Source organism: Oncorhynchus nerka, linkage group LG6, assembly GCF_034236695.1.
Source record: "Oncorhynchus nerka isolate Pitt River linkage group LG6, Oner_Uvic_2.0, whole genome shotgun sequence".
In the NCBI taxonomy this organism is placed as follows: domain Eukaryota; kingdom Metazoa; phylum Chordata; class Actinopteri; order Salmoniformes; family Salmonidae; genus Oncorhynchus; species Oncorhynchus nerka.
Genome location: NC_088401.1, coordinates 24,343,802 through 24,367,204, shown reverse-complemented (window position 1 = coordinate 24,367,204; position 23,403 = coordinate 24,343,802). Strand labels below are relative to the sequence as shown.

Below are 23,403 nucleotides of genomic sequence, written 5' to 3'. Positions count from 1 at the left end.
ATTCACAGACTACCCACACATCTATTTCCACTGACTATCTGCACTGACTATATACACATTCACAGACTACCCACACATCCATTTCCACTGACTATCTGCACTGACTATATACACATTCACAGACTACCCACACATCCATTTCCACTGACTATCTGCACTGACTATATACACATTCACAGACTACCCACACATCCATTTCCACTGACTATCTGCACTGACTATATACACATTCACAGACTACCCACACATCCATTTCCACTGACTATCTGCACTGACTATATACACATTCACAGACTACCCACACATCCATTTCCACTGACTATCTGCACTGACTATATACACATTCACAGACTACCCACACATCCATTTCCACCGACTATCTGTACTTACTATATACACATTCACAGACTACCCACACATCTATTTCCACTGACTATCTGCACTGACTATATACACATTCACAGACTACCCACACATCCATTTCCACTGACTATCTGCACTGACTATATACACATTCACAGACTACCCACACATCCATTTCCACTGACTATCTGTACTTACTATATACACATTCACAGACTACCCACACATCCATTTCCACTGACTATCTGCACTGACTATATACACATTCACAGACTACCCACACATCTATTTCCACTGACTATCTGTACTGACTATATACACATTCACAGACTACCCACACATCTATTTCCACTGACTATCTGTACTTACTATATACACATTCACAGACTACCCACACATCCATCTCCACTGACTATCTGTACTTACTTTATACACATTCACAGACTCTACTCACACATCTATCTCCACTGAATATATACACATTCACAGACTCTACTCACACATCCATCCACTGATACTCCCGCACCCTCCCACATACACTCACTCACACACACACACTCAGACTACATACACAAACACACACACATACACAACCCCAAATGCACACACACAATCACCATATTTTCTGCTGCTACTTCATTATATTTATATTGCTGCTCAGTAACCCTGATTACACAACTGCCACTAGTATCCCTTCCATTGATTGGTACTGATTCTGGCCGTGTATATAATGTGTATTTATTTTATTCTTGTGTGCGTTTGTTTTGCATGACTTAGAACTATTCTTTAGTAAGGGTTGGCAAAAGCTGGAGAAACGAATGGGGCCAGTCCTGACAGTATTCCTGCCAATACCCCAGTGGCCGGGGAAACAGGAAGCATTGACCGTGGGTCAGACGGCCCATGAATGGTCCCTATTGACACGGATCAAACAGATAAGCCCCATTTTGTGTAATTTGGTGTTTTTTTTACGGCTGACTTGTACTTGGCTGTTTCACGTCAGAATTAGACGTTCATCTATGTTTCTCAAACATCACATTTCAAAGTTGTTCCGAACTTCACATTTTTTTAAGTGTTTAAGTTTAAGTTCAGGCAATAACTCCAAATTGTTATGGTTAGGGTTAAGTTTAGGCATTAACTCAGATTGGTTGAGGTAAGGTCTAAGGTTTGGGATAGGCTTGAAACATAAAATCAAAAACAACTTTCTATCGCTGGATTCAAATCCGCCATCCCCGTCCACAACGCCCTAGCAAAACCGAAACCTACGTTACCTTAAGGTAACAGCGCTCACTGTTGCCCTCTGTGGCCGGTTTCTATGTCATCTCCCGAGGTCTGCTGACATGGATAGATGTCAAAATACTGACCTGTATCACGGGTGACTGGTCTGTGCCTTACAGTTCATTCGGAGGGAGGGAGGGAAGGAAGGAAGGAAGGAAGGAAGGAGGGAGGGAGGGAGGGAGGGAGGGAGAGAGAGAGAGAGAGAGAGGGAGGGAGGGAGGGAGTGAAGGAAGGAAGGAAGGAAGGAAGGAAGGAAGGAAGGAAGGAAGGAAGGAAGGAAGGAAGGAGGGAGGGAGGGAGGGAGGGAGGGAGGGAGGGAGGGAGGGAGGGAGGGAGGGAGGGAGGGAGGGAGGGAGGGACACAGCTGTGGATTAGGGCTATTGTTTGGATTTGACAGGAGGGATCATCTTCTCCGTTCCGATGAAAACAGTCCCCCACCTACTCTCCCTCCATTTCCATTTCCTATTCTTTTGAACAATAATGCGGACGTTTTCAGTCACATGTCTTCTGCCGATGAGGATCATGTCCCACTCGGCACACACTGGTCAAATCAACATTGTTTCCACGTCATTTCAATGAAAACGCGTTGAAGCAACGTGGAATAGACGTTGAATTGACATCTGTGCCCAGTGGGTTTTGATGGAAGTGTCATAACACTTTTGATTGTCCCCATGTTACATGGGAAAAGGATGCAGATGTGGTACATGTTTCCTGTATTTAGTGTACCATTATAAATGTACACTGAGTGTATAAAACATTAAGGACAACCTGCTCTTTCCATGACATAGACTGACAAGGTGAATCCAGGTGAAAGCTATGATCCTTTATTGATGCCACTTGTTAAATCCATTTCAATCAGTGTAGATGAAGGGGAGGAGACAGGTTAAAGAAGGATTTTTAAGCCTTGACACAATTGAGACATGGAGAGATTGTATATGTTTGCCAATCAGAGGGTGAATCGTCAAGACTAAAGATTTAAATGCCTTTGAATGGGGTATGCTAGTAGGTGCCAGGCACACCGGTTTGTGTCAAGACCTGCAAAGCTGCTGGGTTTTTCATGCTTAACAGTTTCCCATGTGTGTCAAGAATGGTCCACCACCCAAAGGACATCCAGCCAACTGTGGGAAGCATTGGAGTCAACATGGGCCAGCATCCCTGTGGAACGCTTTCAACACCTTGTAGAGTCCATGCCCCGAAAAATTGAGGCTGTTCTGAGGGCAAAAAAAGGGGGGGGGGGTGCAACTCAATATTAGGAAGGTGTTTTTAACACTCAGTGTGTAGTATGTGTAGTTACTATATGTTACAGTATGATATTTAATCCATGACTCACTTCGGAATGCCACGTAGTATAAACTGGGATATCCCTCTACTCTCACTGAATTTCCCTCCACATATACTGTAATGTGTATTTACCTCCATTGATTCTGTAATATGTATTTCCCTCTATATATCCTGCAATCAGTATATACAGTATTTGTGTCACACTTTATTTGTATAGTTCCATATAAATGATTGACAGATGGCCATACTATCTGTTGATAAGCAGCTGTTTGCTAAGATTACTGTTAAGGTTAGGTTTAGAATAAGGGTTAAGGGCTAGGGTTAGGGTAAGGGTTAAGGGTTAGGGCTAGGGTTATGGTAAGGGTTGAATTGCTGTGTAGAACTCAAAAAAAATCTTTGATATAGTCCCTCTGTTGATATAGTCCCAAAATGTTGTGCATGTCAGCAGTGAAGTGTATAGGATTAGGTATTTTCAAAAAGCAAAGTGTCACTTGCCACATCATCAGTTGGTGTGGAGCAGCAGCAGTTCAGAGGTCAGAGGTTCAGGTGAAAAAATGTGTGGAATGTAGGCCTATTTAACAGAGATGGATGGTACAATGATTCTCTACACTACTTGTTTGTTTTGTCACAAACTGAAATTTGACAAACTATTACCATTTTGGCAACCAGGAAATGGTGGTACGATTAAAACATTGTTTTTAGCCCTTTTTTGTTATATCCAATTGGTAGTTACAGTCTTGTCCCATCACTGCAACTCCACTACGGACTCAGGAGAGGCAAAGGTCGAGAGCCATGCGTCCTCCGAAACACAACCCTGCCAAGCTGCACTGCTCGCTTAACCCAGAAGCCAGCCAGTCCAGCTGGCGCCCGAAGTCAGCATTTTAGGCACCCGAAGTCATCTTATAGGCACCCGGCCTGCCACATGGAGTTGCTGGAGCGTGACGGGTCAAGGAAATCCCAGACTGGCCAAACCCTCCCCTAACCCGGAAGACACTGGGCCAATTGTGCGTACCCTCTTGGATCTCCTGGTCACAGCAGGCTGTGACACAGCCTGAGATTGAACCCGGGTCTTTAGTTGCACCTCAAGCAATACAATGCAGTGCCTTGACCACTGCGCCACTGCGATTTCTGCATAGTGCACCTTTAAGATGATGGGTCCTACTGGATTGAGTTAAAACAATAGGGATTGTTCCATTTTAGACAGGTTAAGCAAGACACGTTCTTTGTTGATGACGAGAACAAGATGAAGCAGAACAGAGATGTGTGGAAATGAATATCATACTTTAGAACAGACAAATCTGACCACTTAAAAAAAGGGAAAAAACAGCACTGAGTGTGTCTATTGTTGTGTGCATAGACATAGAATTTACATTTTAAATCTATGGTTAACTTCTGAGTTGCTGAGTGAGCGATGGGGTCTTTATTTTACCTTTAAGCAGGCCAGGCCACCAACCTCTGTTGCATGCAATAATTCAACATCAAATCAAATCAAATTGTATTTGTGACATGCGCCGAAACAACAGGTGTAGTAAGACCTTACAGTGAAATGCTTACTTACAATTCATAGAACTCCTTAGACAACGACTGATTGTTCATGGGAGTGGACCACTTTGTTTGAAAGCCTGAAGAAATGTTCTGCCAACGTATTTAATTTCGGCTGAATAATACCATGTGAGTGCGCTGACTCACAGGCCTGTTGAACACAAGTACCATAAGTGACATTTTTCATAAACATTGAGCCGGCTGCAGATTGAGCCTCATGTATGTTTTCCTAGGTAATGGATGGACTGGTACTCAGGCTGACATGCTGGATGCTTGACTGAAATGGCATCAGCCACGGTTTATCTTAATGCAATCTGGATGTTTTTGGCCCGGGCAGCGGTAGTAATGTCGTTCGGGCTCCAATTCGGCACTCCGACAGAGATCTGCCATGTTTGCTTCAGGGCAAAACGCCTGTTGTCAAACACTGTTGGAATTTCGAGTGCAGCGCGGTCGTCTATCCAAAAAGCGTTGAGGTTTATAGAGCTACTATCCCTTCCCTCTCCTCCATTCCCATTGACATCGTTCACACCACTCTGCATCATAACTGTTAGTGAGCCACAGAACTTCTTCACCCTTTCATTTTAAACGTCAGTGCTGCTACTCTTGTTTTATTTTGGTTCCTTCTAATTAAGGGTGCTAACTTCTTAAGGGGGATTTATCCATGGTGTTATGTCATAGATGGTTTGTGATCTGACTTGCCTTATTGTGTTGCAGCGTGTCTGTTCCGGTACAATGCCCTGTCCTTCATCTACCTCATCTACCTCCTACTCATCCCATTGTTCCCAGAACCCACCAAAACAACAATGCGAGGTAAGAAATTGACTAAATGACTAATAAACTGTTCCAATAGGCCATTTGACTGCAGGAAAGGGCTACCTGGTAATTCATAAAGCAACCAAGCCACTTTAAAGAGTGGATGGTTAAATGCTTAAATGATCAGGGTTTATGGATGGCCTCGGCCTACACCTAGGATTTACAGCACTCGGTGACAGAATGATCTCTGACTGTTTGACCGTCTTTGTGTCAGAGGAGGAGACGGGGATGGGAAATGATAGGGCAGTGGGTCGTCATTGTAACACGGGGCTATGACACACACACACACACACACACACACACACACACACACACACACACACACACACTGTTAGTCTTTCGAACACTGTCATTGGACATTGAAGCAAAAACACAAAAATACAGCACACATTTTTGGGGGGTGAACCCGCAGTGCCGTTGTCCTTTATGGACACTTCCATCTTTAACGTCTCAGTTTGAACATGGAATTTTATTGTACACTGTAAGCCTGCAGTCCAATATAAGACAGCTCTTATCCATCGACCCCCAAAAATGTTAGGAAAAAAACAAGAAAGAAAGAAAAAAAGTAACTGTTGTAGGAACAATGGCATATTTAGTGAACATGTGATAGGCGGTGATAGAACCACTCAGGAGAAGAGAGGGAGGAGGAAGGGAAGGAAGACAAGAAAAATAGAATGAGATGAAAGAATGCAGCCTCTGCCTGTCTGCTCAGACACTCTCACCCTTGAGTGTCAGCAGGCCACAAGTTCAACACTGACCACGTTTACATGCACACCAATATCCCGTTGTTATTCGGGATACTCAAGTATTCTGTTTTAGAGTTGACGCATATAAACATCATATCCTGTTTACAATAACCCGAAAAAGCTTGTATCCCGGTTATGATAAACCCGGTTAAGATGCCTGGGATATGCTGATCTTAGACGGGATACTGTGGCATGTAAACATCCCGTTTAACGTTGTTTTTCGCGGTCTGCGCAGGCTCAGTTTCGCATATCATGGGTGTTGTGTGATGTTTTCATCGGATTGTCAACTAAATGACTTCAAGAAGTAGGCTAACTGCGCAGGTTGATCCACCATAATAATTCCATAATGATTTATTTTACTGTTACTCCACACTGGGCTGTATAGCCTACTGGCTACTTTCACCCCTAATTTAGACAGCTTTCTGCTTATAAGTTCCAACATTTTGTAGACCATTTGTTTGTCAACTATAGTTAGATACGTGCAGCTTCTCTTCTGTCATCACTTGTTGCCCCAGAAGACTAAATAAAGTAGTGCTCACCAGAATAATGTCTTACATTAATAGAATGAATGCATTAGTAATAGTTAACACTGGTAAAGTTGTCTGTTTCGTTTAGTGACTTGGGAGAAAACGCAATGCATTAGTAATAGTTAACACTGGTAAAGTTGTCTGTTTCGTTTAGTGACTTGGGAGAAAACGCAATGCATTAGTAATAGTTAACACTGGTAAAGTTGCCTGTTTCGTTTAGGGACTTGGGAGAAAACGCAATGCATTAGTAATAGTTAACACTGGTAAAGTTGTCTGTTTCGTTTAGGGACTTGGGAGAAAACACAATAACTTCAAAATTGGAAACATGTCTGTGCAGAATGTCCAAATGTCATCAGCTTGACCAGTTTTAAGGAAATGAAAAGCTGAGAAAAATGATGAAACAGGTTTCTGATAAGACTTAAGTTTGTCTTTGGTGCATATTTTCGGTGGTTGAAATACTGTCTGCTTGCATGACAGTGTCAAAGATAACACATTACACACACATTCACATTTTCTCAAGAGATGCTGAAAGAAAGAAATCACATTTCCACTCCTGTTCCTGAGACAATCTGAAACATTTGTTGTATCATTTTACTGCATGAAATGCATAATTCTGCAGGAGTTAACATTATTTTAGCTTATATGAGAGATTGTAGGCCTACAGTCAGTGTCCAGATTTCAGTTACTATTCCATTTAACCAATATGAACTTAAATGAGGAATATTCTGTTTATTCATGGATACAGTGATCCTCGTTGTGAGCGGGATATTAAAGGTACATGTAAACATCTTGTCCCGAATAAGACCTTAAACTGGATATAAGCTATTATCCAGAATAAGACCTTAAGCGGGATTTAAGCTATTATCCAGAATAAGACCTTAAGCGGGATTTAAGCTATTATCCAGAATAAGACCTTAAGCGGGATTTAAGCTATTATCCAGAATAAGACCTTAAGCGGGATTTAAGCTATTATCCAGAATAAGACCTTAAGCGGGATTTAAGCTATTATCCAGAATAAGACCTTAAGCGGGATTTAAGCTATTATCCAGAATAAGACTTTAAGCAGGATTTAAGATATTATCCAGAATAAGACTTTAAGCAGGATTTAAGCTATTATCCAGAATAAGACCTTAAGCGGGATTTAAGCTATTATCCAGAATACTGTGCACATGTAAACTTGGTCACTCACTCTCACTCACTCATTAGCCTGCGAAAGCTCATCCTAAAATCCCATACACAAGCCCAATCCTCTGTCTACTATCAGTGCCTCTACTCGCTATCAGTGCTGAAGAAGGCATTGCAACACTACACCCTAAATCTAAGGTTGTTCCCAGGAGATGTATATAGTGAGGTATTGGCAGTGTTGTGCTAGCTTATATTCCCTCTGTGTAGCTCAGTTGGTAGAGCATGGCACTGGCAGCACCAGGCTTGTGGATTAGATTCCCACGGGGGACCAGTATGGAGAAAAAAGAAGTTGAAATGTATACACTCACTACTGTCAGTGGATCTGGATAAGAACGTCTGCTTAATGACTAAAAATGTGAATTGTATAAACACCCTATCCTGTCCCCCCCCCCCTCCATTGGCCAGACTTATTTCAGTGTTGAATAACCCAGCTGTTATCTGGTGAGAAATACTCTTTCTTTTAGTCACTCCACCTGGTATTCTGTAGGTCTGGACAGAATTAGACCGCGTGTGTGTTATACCTGTTGCGATACTGTAGTATTTGTCGTCACACGACACCACTTTAAACCAACAACAACTGAAAGCTTCATAGGTTATCATCAATTAGAACTTCAGATGCCCTTGGTGTGGCTTGCCTGGCACAGCACGACCAATGGAGTAGTCCCACGGCATGCCAGACAAGCCAAGCAAAATCAAACGCAACAAAAGTCTGCTGGTATGAAGTCAATGAATTGATCAGGTTGGTGTTTCAGGTCGGCTGAATACAGGGCATTGATGCAGTATGTGATTAGGATTCATCCCAGTTAAAGTGAATGAGCTGGAGGAGGTAATGTCTTGCTTCTTGACTCTATGCCTTGCATGTTCAGGCATCACAATGTTATAATGGGGAGGCAGCCGGTCAGGCGCTCTGGATAAGAGCATCTGCTAAATGACTCAAATCTTAATGCTAATGTGGAAGACTTGGCTGACCTCATATATTTGTCAGCCTGTTTGCTTTAACTTGACAAAGCAGTCTGGAAGCACAGTCATATTTGACCCCTGACTGTATGTAAGCTATATAGTATTTGCCATTAAACACACACAAAAAAAGGAATGATAACAGCTTATTCATAATTATTAAGAATTGACTAAGCTAACAAAACGTTTATTTGATTGAGTGCTGAACCCATAAGGTTGATGTACATGACACCTATATCTTAATGGACCAAATCCATACTTGATACTGTATGTGCTTGTAACTAAAGCTATCTAAATCCTACTTTAGTGCCAGTAGTAGTAATTTAAAGGATTTACTTGTGCACAAAAATACAAGACAGGCCTTTGCTTATTTCTCAATCTTGGATTCTGCACTTATTCTCAGGATAGAATGACAGTCGATGTGTCCAGTTGAGGGATGAGTTAGGCCTACACCTCACACCCAAGGTGACAGGCTCCATGTTTTTTAAATTCATTTTTATTTAACCTTTATTTAACCAGGTAGGCTAGTTGTGAACAAGTTCTCATTTACAACTGCGACCTGGCCAAGATAAAGCAAAGCAGTTCGACACATACAACAACACAGAGATTACATGGAATAAACAAACATACAGTCAATAATACAGTAGAAAAAGTCTATATACAGTGTGTGCGAATGAGGTAGGGTAAGGGAGGTAAGGCAATAAATAGGCCATAGTGGCGAAGTAATTACAATATAGCAATTAAACACTGGAATGGTAGATGTGCAGAAGATGAATGTGCAAGTAGAGATACTGGAGTGCAAAGAAGCAAGATAAATAAATACAGTACTCCACACTGGGCTGTATAGCCTACTGGCTACTTTCACCCCTAATTTAGACAGCTTTCTGCTTATAAGTTCCAACATTTTGTAGACCATTTGTTTGTCAACTATAGTTAGATACGTGCAGCTTCTCCTCTGTCATCACTTGTTGCCCCAGAAGACTAAATAAAGTATGTGCAAGTAGAGATACTGGAGTGCAAAGAAGCAAGATAAATAAATACAGTATGGGGAAGAGGTAGTTGGATGGGCAATTTACAGATGGTCTAAGTACAGGTGCAGTGATCTATGAGCTGCTCTGACAGCTGGTGAGGGAGATATGAATCTCTAGCTTCAGTGATTTTTGCAGTTCGTTCCAGTCATTGGCAGCAGAGAACTGAAAGGAAAGGCGGCCAACGGAAAAATTGACTTTGGGGGTGACCAGTGAGATATATCTGCTGGAGCGCGTGCTATGGGTGGGTGCTGCTATGATGACCCGTGAGCTGAGATAAGGCGGGGCTTTACCCAGCAGAGACTTATAGATGACCTGGAGCCAGTGGGTTTGGCGGCGAGTATGAAGCGAGGACCAGCCAAAGAGAGTGTACAGGCCGCAGTGGTGGTGGGTATATGGGGCTTTGGTGGCAAAACGGATGGCACTGTGATAGACTGTGCTGTTGGATTCCTTTCCTTGTCCATAACACACGTACTGTAAATACATCATTCCCTACATGTAAGAACATGCAACACGTGCTTGTCAGTCATGTCTCTCTTGTTTAAGGAGGTTCTCTTGCCTCTAAAGTAGTCCCCCCAAATAATTGGTGGCAGTGGGGGGGAAATCTCAGTCTCAAAATCTTGACTCAATAATATGACGCCGGTACGTCACAAAGACAGATTCTTACTCTATATTTACTCACCACAAAACATGGAGACCATTTATGACATCTAGTGAAGTGAAGACATGGTGCTCATTCCACTTAATCTCCAAGGAAATTGAATGACCATTAAATGACGGTACGGTTGTGTGGTTCCCTGGTTTTTACAAGGATGAAGCAGCTGAGGCAGCCAATTGGACCGAGACAAAAAAAACTGTGCTAGAAAAAGATAATCTGGCGGTGATGGACAATAGAGAGGGACCCCCGGAGGTGATGGAGGTCAGGGTTCAAAAGTACAGACTTCTCTTGTCCTTTAGCAGCTGGCTGCAGAGCAGTGGAGAGATTGAGACATTTTTCCCCTCAATTTTCTTCTCCTCCTCCAGCTGTTTCCCTCCATCGCGGCTCCAGCTTTAGGCTTCAGTCCCATCACCACTCCATGGAAAACATGGACATGCATCTCTATCAATTAGCTCTCTCCCTCAAGTCCTTTACCAATCCGAAATGTTCTCTGATTTTACACAGCTTTTCTAATAAAGCTCAAGTGACAGTCTGTACGTCATCCTCCGCGACACCTGTTGAGGCAAAGCTTAGTAGCCAAGCAGCTAACTAGTTAGATAATGTTGAGTAAGTTTCAAGAGGGCTCGATCCAATCATACCCGCATTCCAGCATTCACGCAGTAGATCTTATTCCCACAGTTAAATCAAAACTGTGAGAAAAGCAGTAAACATCACTATAGCAGGTTCAATTGTCAGGCCGACAAATCCCATCTTGACATGCGTGCATGCACAAACAGTAAGTCCAACTTTTGTGCCAGTCATTCATGTCAATTGGAGATTTGTACTAAAACACACACATTGCTCAAGTTTTGATTCAGTCCTGTGTGAGCTGTTAACAAGTGGCTCCATCACCACACCACCAGGGCTTAGAGGTGCAGAAGGCGTGATTTACTACAGCCAATACAACTCCAGGTCTCCTCATGGTTTGCTCACTTTGACAGTTCATCAGATGCTGTTTGCTTTGCTTCGGCCTGGTCTCTTAGTTCAATTGGGCTGATTCATACCTGGTTTAGGCGGTGTAACAGGGTTGGAATTCGCGTCAACCTGAACCAGATGTCGTCCGTTAATTATAAAGATGGTAAATTGCTCCTCGAAGATAGGCGTCATTTCATAGCCACTCCTCACTTTGTCTGACTGCGATGTGGCATGTTCTGTGCTAACACACTCTTATGCGTTTTTCAGTCATCAAATAGGTGGTATAACTGTTTTGAGAATTCTGCATAGTCAGTCGGTGTGTGATGACCTGATGCATTTTATCAACTAAGCAAACCATTGATGTAGACAACCCAGACACCGCCAATTGACACAAAAACCTTTTGCCCCAATGACTCTACTACCACAAATTCTAGTTTCTCCCCTCAATCGGAGGGGAGAAATCTCTGTCTCAATCTCTGTAATACAATACAGCACCACAATAGCAGCGATCTCCACTACCTTGAGCCATCCAGCAGGAAGGTAATACAAACAGAGGAGACAAGAGGGCTTCCTGAGGAAACAGAGCTCAATGGAGAGGTCGTCACCAGGGGACCCCAGGCCCACGCCTCCCTAAACTCCTTCATCCAAACCCCTTCGTCTCTTTTCCTCAGGAAGCCGATGAGTCACCTGCACCGTCCGCACAACGAGTTGCCTGCCTCCCTGCCTGCCATCCCTCTTCCGCTCTCCATGTCCCTTTGAATCCTGCCTCAATGCAAGACGTCAACCGTGGCCCTCTGGGGTCCTCTGTTAAGGCAAACCAACAGTGAGGCTTTGATTCATTGTGGTATTGGGTATTTTTTCATGTGGTTTGAATTTGAACTTATGTTGATTCTTCGTCAAATTTAAACCTCTGAAGCGATTGTTTTGAATAGAAATTGGATCAGACGCTTGTTCAGCACTGAATTTAATAATAATAGTGCAAAATGTTTAGGGAGGTTGAAGAATGCAAGTGTCTGAATCATTGTCTGCTGGTCAGTCAACTAGCTCTTTCTGTTGAGGTTGCATTCCAAGACCAATACTGTATTCTGGCTTGGGCTTATTCTTTGGGAGCCCCTGAGGTGATGTCTCTGCCTCTCTCCACACACACGCACACACAGGCGCAGACACACACACGCACACACACAGAGCTTCCACAATGTGCATTGGAGAGTCCCAGTGGTGTGTTCTGGGGCATATCATAGACTCTGAGAAACATCATAAGGCCTAATTAGAGACTGGTTGACAGTTTGTTTCCTTGATGCATTAAACATCTGTAGCTATGTTGTTAGCTGTAGCATTTACTGTAGCAGATCCTGAGTCATTTAAACTCTTAGCATACATTTGCTGCCAAGCTAATCAAAAACTCCAAATTTCCTTTTTTTTTTTGCTATTTATTTTGTGTGTAATATATTGATATTTATCTTTATCAAATCAAACTGTATTTGTCACATGCGCCGAATACAACGAGTGTAGACCTTACCGTGAAATGCTTTAACAAAATATTTACCAAATAAACTAAAGTAAAAAATACAATTTTATAAAATTATAAAATTATAAAAAGTAACACAATAGCATCAATACTACTAATATTGTCATTCTGTATTATGACTAAGACTACTGTTTTAATGAATAGAATTAGTCAAGCCAGGGTGTCTGTTCCAAAAAACACATTGATCCTTCAAATGTAGTCATGGCGCTCCACATTCTCCCAGAAAATCTGTACAGCGAGGGATTTTACCTCTAATTACCTACCTTTGTAGAGGGAGAGCATGTTGGCCATGTTTTTACAAGAACATGTTAATAGATCAAATTGGAGTTCAATTAATGACCATGTCCCAAACTTCCTCACTACCCCAGTAAGCTTTGACTACAGTCGAGACAGAAATCTTTATTTTTACACAACCACCCTTGGGGTACTTTGTTTTTATTTACTTTCAAGATGGCCGCCATAAAACATGATTATTTATTTGTTTGTTTACTTTAAAAAAATCTTTGCTCTTTACAAGATCAGTTTTATTTCAGAGGGAATTTGAGTCTAAAGACCCATCTAGTTATCATACACAGCACTACTTCTCATGCACTTCTTTCCCCAGCAGTCTATAGCAGTATAACAACTACACTATCACCTAAACACACAACTAACCCTAATATGCATTTTCTTCACGCCACAGTCTAATATGTCTTGGGGCTTGCACTCAAGGAATTCTCTCCAGGCTGGTTTAGACCTGCATTCATTCCAAGGGCAGCTTTAAAGGGGATGTGGCATGTGAAGGTAACTGTGGCACGATAGCACAATTTAGATTTTTTTGCTAGGCCGTATTTAAAGGGTAAGTGCTTTCCGCTAGATTACACCAGATGAAACAGACTACATTGAGCGGGTAGCTAGGTAACATAGTATTAACACATAGCTCAATTTAGCCTTGGCAAAGTAAAGGGATAAACATCTGGTCAGTTTGCTGGGGTATATTGGACAGTATTTATTAACAATGTCCTGATTCAGCTAGTAGAATTACAATGTTTTAATGTCAGGAATATGTTTTCAACAACTAAATGTCAACAACTTACATTTTGTGTAATTTTGAGTCACATTACATTGAGTCATTTTTTGGATGAAGGATGAATCCTTAAAACTTTGGGCCATATTTAATCAGAGCCAGTAACTTGGTTTGGTTGAATAGGGCCCTTACATCAGTTATGCTTAGGCTCTGGCAATAGATCTAGTTTCTGTTTTGTCTGTCATTTGAGCTCATCTAAACGAGTAGTCCACTAGTTGGCTTCCATGACAAAACAAATCAATGCCAATCAACTTTTTAATCTGAAGGACAGCTATTTCAATGGACTTAACTACAACATGTACCTACTCTGTTTCCCTTCATCCTTCTCTTGCTCTGACAGTATGGGTTCCACATATCAGATTTCCCCTCCCTAATAAGAACAACAATAAAGGGTCATAGATTCACAACCATAGGAATCAGAGTCCATTTGTAATAATGTGATTTACTCAGTGATTTGTGATGGCCAATAAAGAGCTCTACTTTCAGGCAACAGGATTGGCAAGGAGCAGCGGAGTCAGGCAACAGGATTGGCAAGGAGCAGCCGAGTCAGGCAACAGGATTGGCAAGGAGCAGCGGAGTCAGGTAACAAGATTGGCAAGGAGCAGCGGAGTCAGGCAACAAGATTGGCAAGGAGCAGCGGAGTCAGGCAACAGGATTGGCAAGGAGCAGCGGAGTCAGGCAACAGGATTGGCAAGGAGCAGCGGAGTCAGGCAACAGGATTGGCAAGGAGCAGCGGAGTCAGGCAACAAGATTGGCAAGGAGCAGCGGAGTCAGGCAACAGGATTGGCAAGGAGCAGCGGAGTCAGGCAACAGGATTGGCAAGGAGCAGCGGAGTCAGGCAACAGGATTGGCAAGGAGCAGCGGAGTCAGGCAACAAGATTGGCAAGGAGCAGCGGAGTCAGGCAACAAGATTGGCAAAGAGCAGCGGAGTCAGGCAACAGGATTGGCAAGGAGCAGCGGAGTCAGGCAACAGGATTGGCAAGGAGCAGCGGAGTCAGGCAACAGGATTGGCAAGGAGTAGAGGAGTCAGGCAACAGGATTGGCAAGGAGCAGCGGAGTCAGGCAACAGGATTGGCAAAGAGCAGCGGAGTCAGGCAACAGGATTGGCAAGGAGCAGCGGAGTCAGGCAACAGGATTGGCAAAGAGCAGCGGAGTCAGGCAACAGGATTGGCAAGGAGCAGCGGAGTCAGGCAACAGGATTGGCAAGGAGCAGCGGAGTCAGGCAACAGGATTGGCAAGGAGCAGCGGAGTCAGGCAACAGGATTGGCAAAGAGCAGCGGAGTCAGGCAACAGGATTGGCAAAGAGCAGCGGAGTCAGGCAACAGGATTGGCAAAGAGCAGCGGAGTCAGGCAACAGGATTGGCAAGGAGCAGCGGAGTCAGGCAACAGGATTGGCAAAGAGCAGCGGAGTCAGGCAACAGGATTGGCAAGGAGCAGCGGAGTCAGGCAACAGGATTGGCAAGGAGCAGCAGAGTCAGGCAACAGGATTGGCAAAGAGCAGCGGAGTCAGGCAACAGGATTGGCAAGGAGCAGCGGAGTCAGGCAACAGGATTGGCAAAGAGCAGCGGAGTCAGGCAACAGGATTGGCAAGGAGCAGCGGAGTCAGGCAACAGCATTGGCAAGGAGCAGCGGAGTCAGGCAACAGGATTGGCAATGAGCAGCGGAGTCAGGCAACAGGATTGGCAAGGAGCAGCGGAGTCAGGCAACAGGATTGGCAAGGAGCAGCGGAGTCAGGCAACAGGATTGGCAATGAGCAGCGGAGTCAGGCAACAGGATTGGCAAGGAGCAGCGGAGTCAGGCAAAACCATTAGAAGTTATGACGGGCACGACGGGAACCAAGTTGCAACTCGAGCATCTTTGGCCCCAGGCAAGCCGGGGCCCTACCTATCTGCCCTTTAAAACGAGCAAAGCAGCTCACTCCCACGGCTTGGCAGCCTGTGCCTCGCCAAGAAACATGTGGGGCTCACGCCGAACACACACCAAGTTTAAAGTTGTATTAGTTGTATGGATGGGTTACACATTGTAAACACACCGTCCAACGACATGCTTACGTGCAGGTTCCTTCTCGACAACGCAACAACAATAAGAAATAATACAAGATAAGGATACGAACATAAAGTAAATGGCTCAGTAGAATAGAATATATTTTTACGTAGATGTAGGATTTTTACTTGATCCCTCTTTTGATGCTGCACGGCAGGAAAAGCAAACTTGTGGTGTATTTGAGTTTTAAAAAGGCTTCTAAAGTTTGTACTTCTACTTTGAAATTTCAGTCTTGATTTGCCCTAATGAAAAATTTATCAACCCCTACAAAAATGTTGCTACAGGAGTTTTTTCCTGCTGCAGGCAATAAGTTCATATTAAGGTCCTACATCTGTAAGTATAATACAAGACGGCACAATTTATAGTCCAATATTTACACATGTTTTGGGGAAGGGGGGATAGGAAGGCAAGCGTTTAAATTGTGCAGTATTTAGCAATCATACATTCAGCAACCGTACGCTTGCCAGTCCTCTTGCACTGGCATCCAGAGATTCACATACATACCTTCACACTGTTGCATTCCATTAATCTCAACCTTAATTCAAACACGGTGGTGAATGGAAGAGAAGTGAACAGGGGGGAGGGGGAGGGGGGGGGCTAAATTACACAATTTGTTTTGCTGATGTTGGAGTATGCCTACACAACCTCTTTTGTTCTTATGCCCTAAATCAGGCGTGGGCAATTCCAATCTGACAGTTTTGCCCCAGTTAACACACCTGACTCCAATAATCACCTTATCATGATCTTCAGTTCAGAATGCAATTTGATTATTCAGCTGTGTTTACTAGGGATGGAGAAAAAGTGTGACACCACTCAGGCCCTCACACACACACACACACACACACACACACACACACACACACACACACACACACACACACACACACACACACACACACACACACACACACAGCTGTCCCACACCTGACCCTTAATATTGGCCATAATAATACATGCTTTCCCAAAGGACTGCTAAGTGTTGAAAAATGTTCTTGACCAGGAATACAGTATTAATGGCACTGGTGACTATTTGCTGGTTCTAAATGAACACATCTGGTCCAGCTTCCTGTGTAAGTATCGCTTTTCTACAGTCAATTGGGATATTCTCAGTGGTGTTATTGAGAATAAAACAATTTGACATAAACAGTTGCATTCATGAGTTTTATTGACAAATGTCAATTAAAAAAATAAGGTCCGCCAAAGTGAAAACCTGATCAAAATGAATTTATAGAAGTGCTGTTAGTACATAAATTGTTTGCTCACTGGGAAATTAATATCCAACTAGTCAGTAACAACTGTGTGGAGTTTGGAGTTTGTGTCAGCTACTATGTGAGCTTATTACAGTATTATAGACTCTACATCCTGGGATTTCCTGTGATCTTCTATACAGAAGAACCTCTTACCTTCTGACGACTCCTGTGTAGCTTGTGAACATAGAGCAACATGTGGATGTTCGTGGGAGTCTCAGCTTTTCATAGATAGCGTGTAATAGTTTGTAGCTCAAACCATTCAGACTCGACAGATATTTTTGTAAAATGTCCCGGCCCCGGGCCCCTTCAGGATCCGCCATTGTCTCACAAACACCACTCTAGCTCCCGTTAATCACATAGACTAATGGTCGGTATCTACGGATGCAGAAGAAATGTACACTTAGTATACCAAACATTAAGAACACTTTCCTAATATTGAGTTGCACCCCCCTTTGCCCTCAGAACAGTCTCAATTTGTCAGGGCATGGACCCTACAGAGATGCTAGACCATGTAGACTCCAATATTCCCACAGTTGTGTCAAGTTGGCTGGATGTCCTTTGGGTGGTGGGCCATTCTTGATACACATGGGAAACTGTTGAGCATGAAAAACCCAGCAGCTTTGCAGTTCTTGACACAAACCGGTGCGCCTGGCACCTACTACCATGCCCCATTCAGGCTCTTAAAGATTTAGTCTTGCCGATTCACCCTCTGAATGGGCAAGACTAAATATTTAAGAGCCTGAATACATACACAATCCACATCTCATTTGTCTCAATTCTTAAAAATCGATCATTAACTTGTCTCCTACCCTTCATCTAAACTGATTGAAGTGGATTTAACAAGTGATATCAATAAGGTATCATAGCTTCACCTGGTCAGTCTGTCATGGAAAGAGCAGGTGTTCTTAATGTTTTGTGCACTCAGTGTACGAATCCAATGATACAACCCAAAAGTCTGTAGCTCAAACACACTATGTTTAAAAGTGGTTAGAAGTTCAACATGCATCAGTGTTACGGTGGGACTCATTGGGTTAATGGTATAAAAAGTTATTAGTTCTCATAGACATAAGGGATCAAAATCATTTCTAAGACATAATTGGCTGAAAAGAAAAACAATGCAATTATATATACGTATGGTACATGAACAGGCTCATTGACATATTTCCACAACAGTATCTCATTGTAATCTATACACAATGCTCTTCGGAAAATGTTCCTCCATCTCGACAGACGGTTTGAAAGATTACAACCAGTAGGTGTTTATGATGTAGCGTGTCCACTGTTTGATGTGTGGAGCCTTATGAAATGTGTGTAATGGTAGAGAACCACAATGGATGGGGATAGCCTTTGGCAACAGTGAAAACAGTGCAGTGTGAAAGTTACCCTGCAGCCATGTTGGTTTGGAATAATACATCTCAAAGGTCTAATCTAAAACAGGCCGAGACACCAACTACAATTGGATGCTCGAGACCATTCACTGAAAATCCCTTTGTTGACGTGCCATTGTGGCAAATGCAATGTTAATACACCACAGATTTGACATTTGACTTTAATCATAGCCCCAGCGTTTTAAAGGAAGTTCAATCCATTGTTTGACGACAATAAATGTACAACTGAAGTTTGGCTCTTAGTTTGATTGTAAAATTGTAAAATGTCACCGCCATATGTGAGCAGGGTAAATTCATTTGAATTCCATCACTTTTGGGACATCATCCCATTCGATTTAAAACAAAATTATTTTTGCCATGGAAGAAGTGGTCAGAAAGTAACTTTTTAGACCTGAATTCCGAAACACGCAGTTGACCCATTTTGCATACCCCACCATACCATGAGACATCCATATCTTCATCACTGGAAAATATAAAATGGTTGAGTTTGATATCATTTTAAAGCTTACAAACAGTGGGTTTTTGTGTTGTGCCCACCATCGGTTGTGACAGAACATGCTCCTAAATACAGGCTGGGTGTCATTTCAGTCATAGAAATATAATTCATAGAATGGACCTATCCCTTCAGACCACTGCAATTTAGCTGGTACACAATTGGAATGTAAATTGAATTGATATGTTTACTTCTAATTACTACCACAAAGATGGCCGCAGGTCCACCCACCGTTGAATGTCAACTTAAATGGTCATGTCTATTCTAATATCTATATTTCTATGATTTCAATTGGTTTCCAATGGAAGATCGACAGTATAATTTAAAACAACAGTCTTCCCATTAAAGTCAACATTCTCGGATGTGCTACCATTTGGTATTTATCTACCATTAGTAGATTTAACAGCTAAAACACAACAACCACCCTGTATTGAAGAGGGTGTTGTGCCTCAACCGATGGCGAGCACAACCAATGGTGTGCACAACACAAAAACACAAAAATAGGGTTTAAGCTACAACATATGCAAAATCTGAGTTTTTTAGATAATTGATGTATAAGGGTTAACAATTAAAACATTTACAAAAAGTGTTTTTATTTTATTTTTTATGATATAATAGTTTGACAACCCTGTTTGTAAGCTTTTAAATGATATCAATCTCAACCGTTCACCTTTTCCAGTAATGAAGACATGGATGTTTTGGATGGAACCAAAAAGGATTCTACTTGGAACCAAAAAGGGTTCTCCTATGGGGACAGCCAAAGAACCCTTTTGGAACCCTTTTTTCTATTAGTGTAATAGAAAGATGGGAGTGGCCCTTTGGGAGTTTACAGGAGTGTGTTCTTGCTCTGTGTCAAGGGCCTGACAGCTGCACAGATAGTGGCTGACACTCAGCTAAGGCACTCTCAGCTCTCTCACACTTTGAGCTAGTGTCACTGCCTGTCTTTGATAAGGTTTGAGCTAAATAGAAGGGGACAATTTGTCAGCTTTATTTGATATCTTCCTTGGAGTTATGTTTCCATAGTAAGGAATATTACATGTACTTGTTTGTTTTGATGAAATCCTGCCAACATCTTGTTTGGATCCACGGTGAACTGAGTGGGCTCTTCTGCTTCCTGGTTAGATGCTGTGTTGTACTAATCCACTGAACAGGCTGAATCATTTCTATTCAGAAACTTCTTCTTTGGGCACTTCCCCTTGCTTCATAATGCTTTTGCCACAACACATCTAGACCTCTGCATCCTCCCATAATCACTCCAATCAACATCTCGAAGCCTGTCAAATCAGCAGCATACCACTCTGTATCCAACTGCTGGTTTGCTAAGCAGGGTTGGTCCTGGTCAATCCCTGGATGGGAGACCAGATGCTGCTGGAAGTGATGTTTGAGGGCCAGTAGGAGGTACTCTTTCCTGTGATCTAAAAAAACAAAAATAAATATCTATCCCATGGGGGTGATTGGAAACATTGCCCTGTATAGGGTGCTGTCTTTCAGATACGATGTTAAATGGGTGTCCTGACTCTGTGGTCACTAAAGATCCCATGGCACTTATTGTAGGGGTGTTAACCCTAGTGTCCTGGCTAAATTCCCAATCTGGCTGTCATACCACCATGGCTACCTACTTGTCCCTGGCTACCTAATCCTCCTCTCCCCTGTAACTATTCCCCAGGTTGTTGCTGTAAATGAGAATGTGTTCTCAGTCAACTTACTGGGTTAAATAAAAAAAATCAACTGGCAAACCAGACAGCCGACCAATCATTTCTAGGTGTCAAGCTCTGTTTTATGCATCCCATTTAACTTTTGCTTTGCCAGGCATTGAGCTCACCGTGTGTTTAGGTTGGTCCACACATGATGGACGGCCACTGGGCTGCCAAAAATATCGCTGGGATATTACTGGCCCTTGGCAGCGGAGACAACTGTAATACAGTACTGTATTACGAGTAATGGAGGTGGATTACTGCAGGCCTGGCCTGTTAGGATGGGACCAGACAGGATAAGATGATTACCATCAACCCTATAACAGGGCTGTGGGGTCTCCACTCGGTTAATGACTAGATTCTAACATTACCCTACAGTTGGTGGATCATTGGGCTGCTAATAGTTGGTTGCGAGTGTTTACAGGTCTGTGATATGTAGAATAGGATTTGGTTGAATCAATTTGAGTTTAAAGTACGGCCTAACTAATGATAGGAGATTAGTTATGAAGTTTATGTTGCAATAATATTGTTAGTTGACGTCCTTGTGAAGTTGACATTTGTCTCATACTCTAGTAACCTTTGAACACCAGTAAAACCAGAATACAACCAAGAAGTAGCCAATGGTGTAAAGTACTTAAGTAAAAATACTTTAAAGTACTACTTAAGTCCATTTTTGTACTTCACTTTACTATTTATATTTTTGACAACTTTTACTTTTTATTCCACTACATTCCTAAAGAAAATAATGTACTATTTACCTCGTACATTTTCCCTGTCACCCAAAAGTATTCGTTACATTTCAAATGCTTAGCAGGACAGGAAAATGGTCCAATTCACGCACTTATCAAGAGAACATCTGCCTACTGCCTCTGATATGGTGGACTCACGAAACACAAATGCTTTGCTTATAAATTATGACTGAATGTTGGAGTGTGCCTGGCTATTCGTAAATTTAAAAAAGGAAGAAAATTGTGCCGTTTGGTTTACTTAATGTAGGGAATGTGAAATGATTTATGCTTATATTTTTACTTTTGACACTTAAGTATATTTTAGCAATAACATTTAGTATTTTTCTGGGTGACTTTAATTTTTACTTGAGTAATTTTCTATTACGGTATCTTTACTTTTACTCAAGCAGGACAGTTGAATACTTTTTCCACCACTGGAAGTAGCCTAGTCATCACTACTACTATTTTACTTTTGTTAGCTATTCAGTGAGTCTGAAGTATACACTTGAATGACCTCGGTATCTGAAAAAACCTTAGATGATCATGTTTCTCTCTCTTTCAGGCCACACAGGACGCCTGCTCAAGTCCCTGTGCTTCACCAGTATAGCCTTCCTGCTTCTGCACATCATCTACCAGGTCACCGTCAACAGTCTGCTAGCAGGAGACAACCTAGAACCCAACTTCAACTGTGAGTATCAACCTTCTCTACTACACTCCCAGCACAGTGTGATGTCAGGTCTACCTCGTTTACACACACGCACATGTGTAGGAATGTACAAACACGCATACGCGCGCACACACACACACACACACACACACACACACACACACACACACACACACACACACACACACACACACACACACACACACACACACACACACACACACACACACACACACACACACATAACATTACATGCTTTCCCAAAGGATTGCTAGGGGTTGAAAAACGTTCTTGACCAGGAATGCAGTATTAATGCCACTGGTGGCTATTTGCTGGTTCTAAATGGATTGATTGGATTTCCATGTCGATATGCTGTATATCCCACATTGATATAAATGACTTGGAATACAGCAGTACCTGAACTCTGTGAGCAGCCACCCCAGTAAGTGGCACCTGGGCTGGTTGGGGCTGCAGGGTGGGAGTGAGCAGAGGTCACAGCCCAGCCCACGCCTGGATCAGGTTACCCACTGGCCCCGACACCAGGGTGTTCAGACCAGAACCCGAAACCCGGTCTGGGCCGCGGCCCAACACAGGCTCCGCTGTTGCTGCTGCTGCAAACTACTGGCACAACTCTCCCTGAGTAGCAATATAAAGCCACAACATCTGCACTCAAGATGGGGATAAACATAATGAAAACAAAAAACTCCCTCACTCCTATGCTGTCCTGACAGAAGTGCATTCAAACCCCCCACCTAAAAATTCAGAGTGAAGGCTGTCTGTCTGTTTCACATGTGTAGAGTACAATCATAAAAATTGGAACGCCAGTCTGGGCTCGTCCCCAGTGTCAGTGTCAGTGTGCACGGTGTTATGTCAAAAGACGGAACGAAAACAATCAATTAAGGAACTTCAGCGATTCACCAAGTTTTGAAAAACCAGAGTGTAACTTTGTGTGCGATGTGTAAATAGACTAGTTCTTTGATGAAAGGTTTGAACTATGTATCAACTTTAAACCCTGTCTAGACAGGACAATACTGTGCTGTTGTAAACGGCTGTGTTAACAGCATTTTTTCTGTCAAATACCCCGGGACAATTCCAAAATACTGATGAAAATTCACTAGCAAACACAGTACAGTGAAAAGTTGTGCCAATGCTGGAGTCAGTCGTAGTCAGAATGCAATTAACAGAGATGAGCAGAAATAATAGTGGACACTATATAT

General features: G+C 42.6%; 1 protein-coding gene across 1 annotated transcript in view; it reads left to right on the top strand.

The window, feature by feature from the left end:
* Positions 1–23,403, top strand: part of LOC115131047 (piezo-type mechanosensitive ion channel component 2) — a 203,641-nt gene that overhangs the window by 23,062 nt on the left and 157,176 nt on the right. The window contains exons 2-3 of the mRNA XM_065019418.1: positions 5,176–5,271; positions 22,082–22,207. Of these exons, the coding sequence (XP_064875490.1) occupies positions 5,176–5,271; positions 22,082–22,207 (222 nt within the window). The remainder of the gene's footprint in view (positions 1–5,175; positions 5,272–22,081; positions 22,208–23,403) is intronic.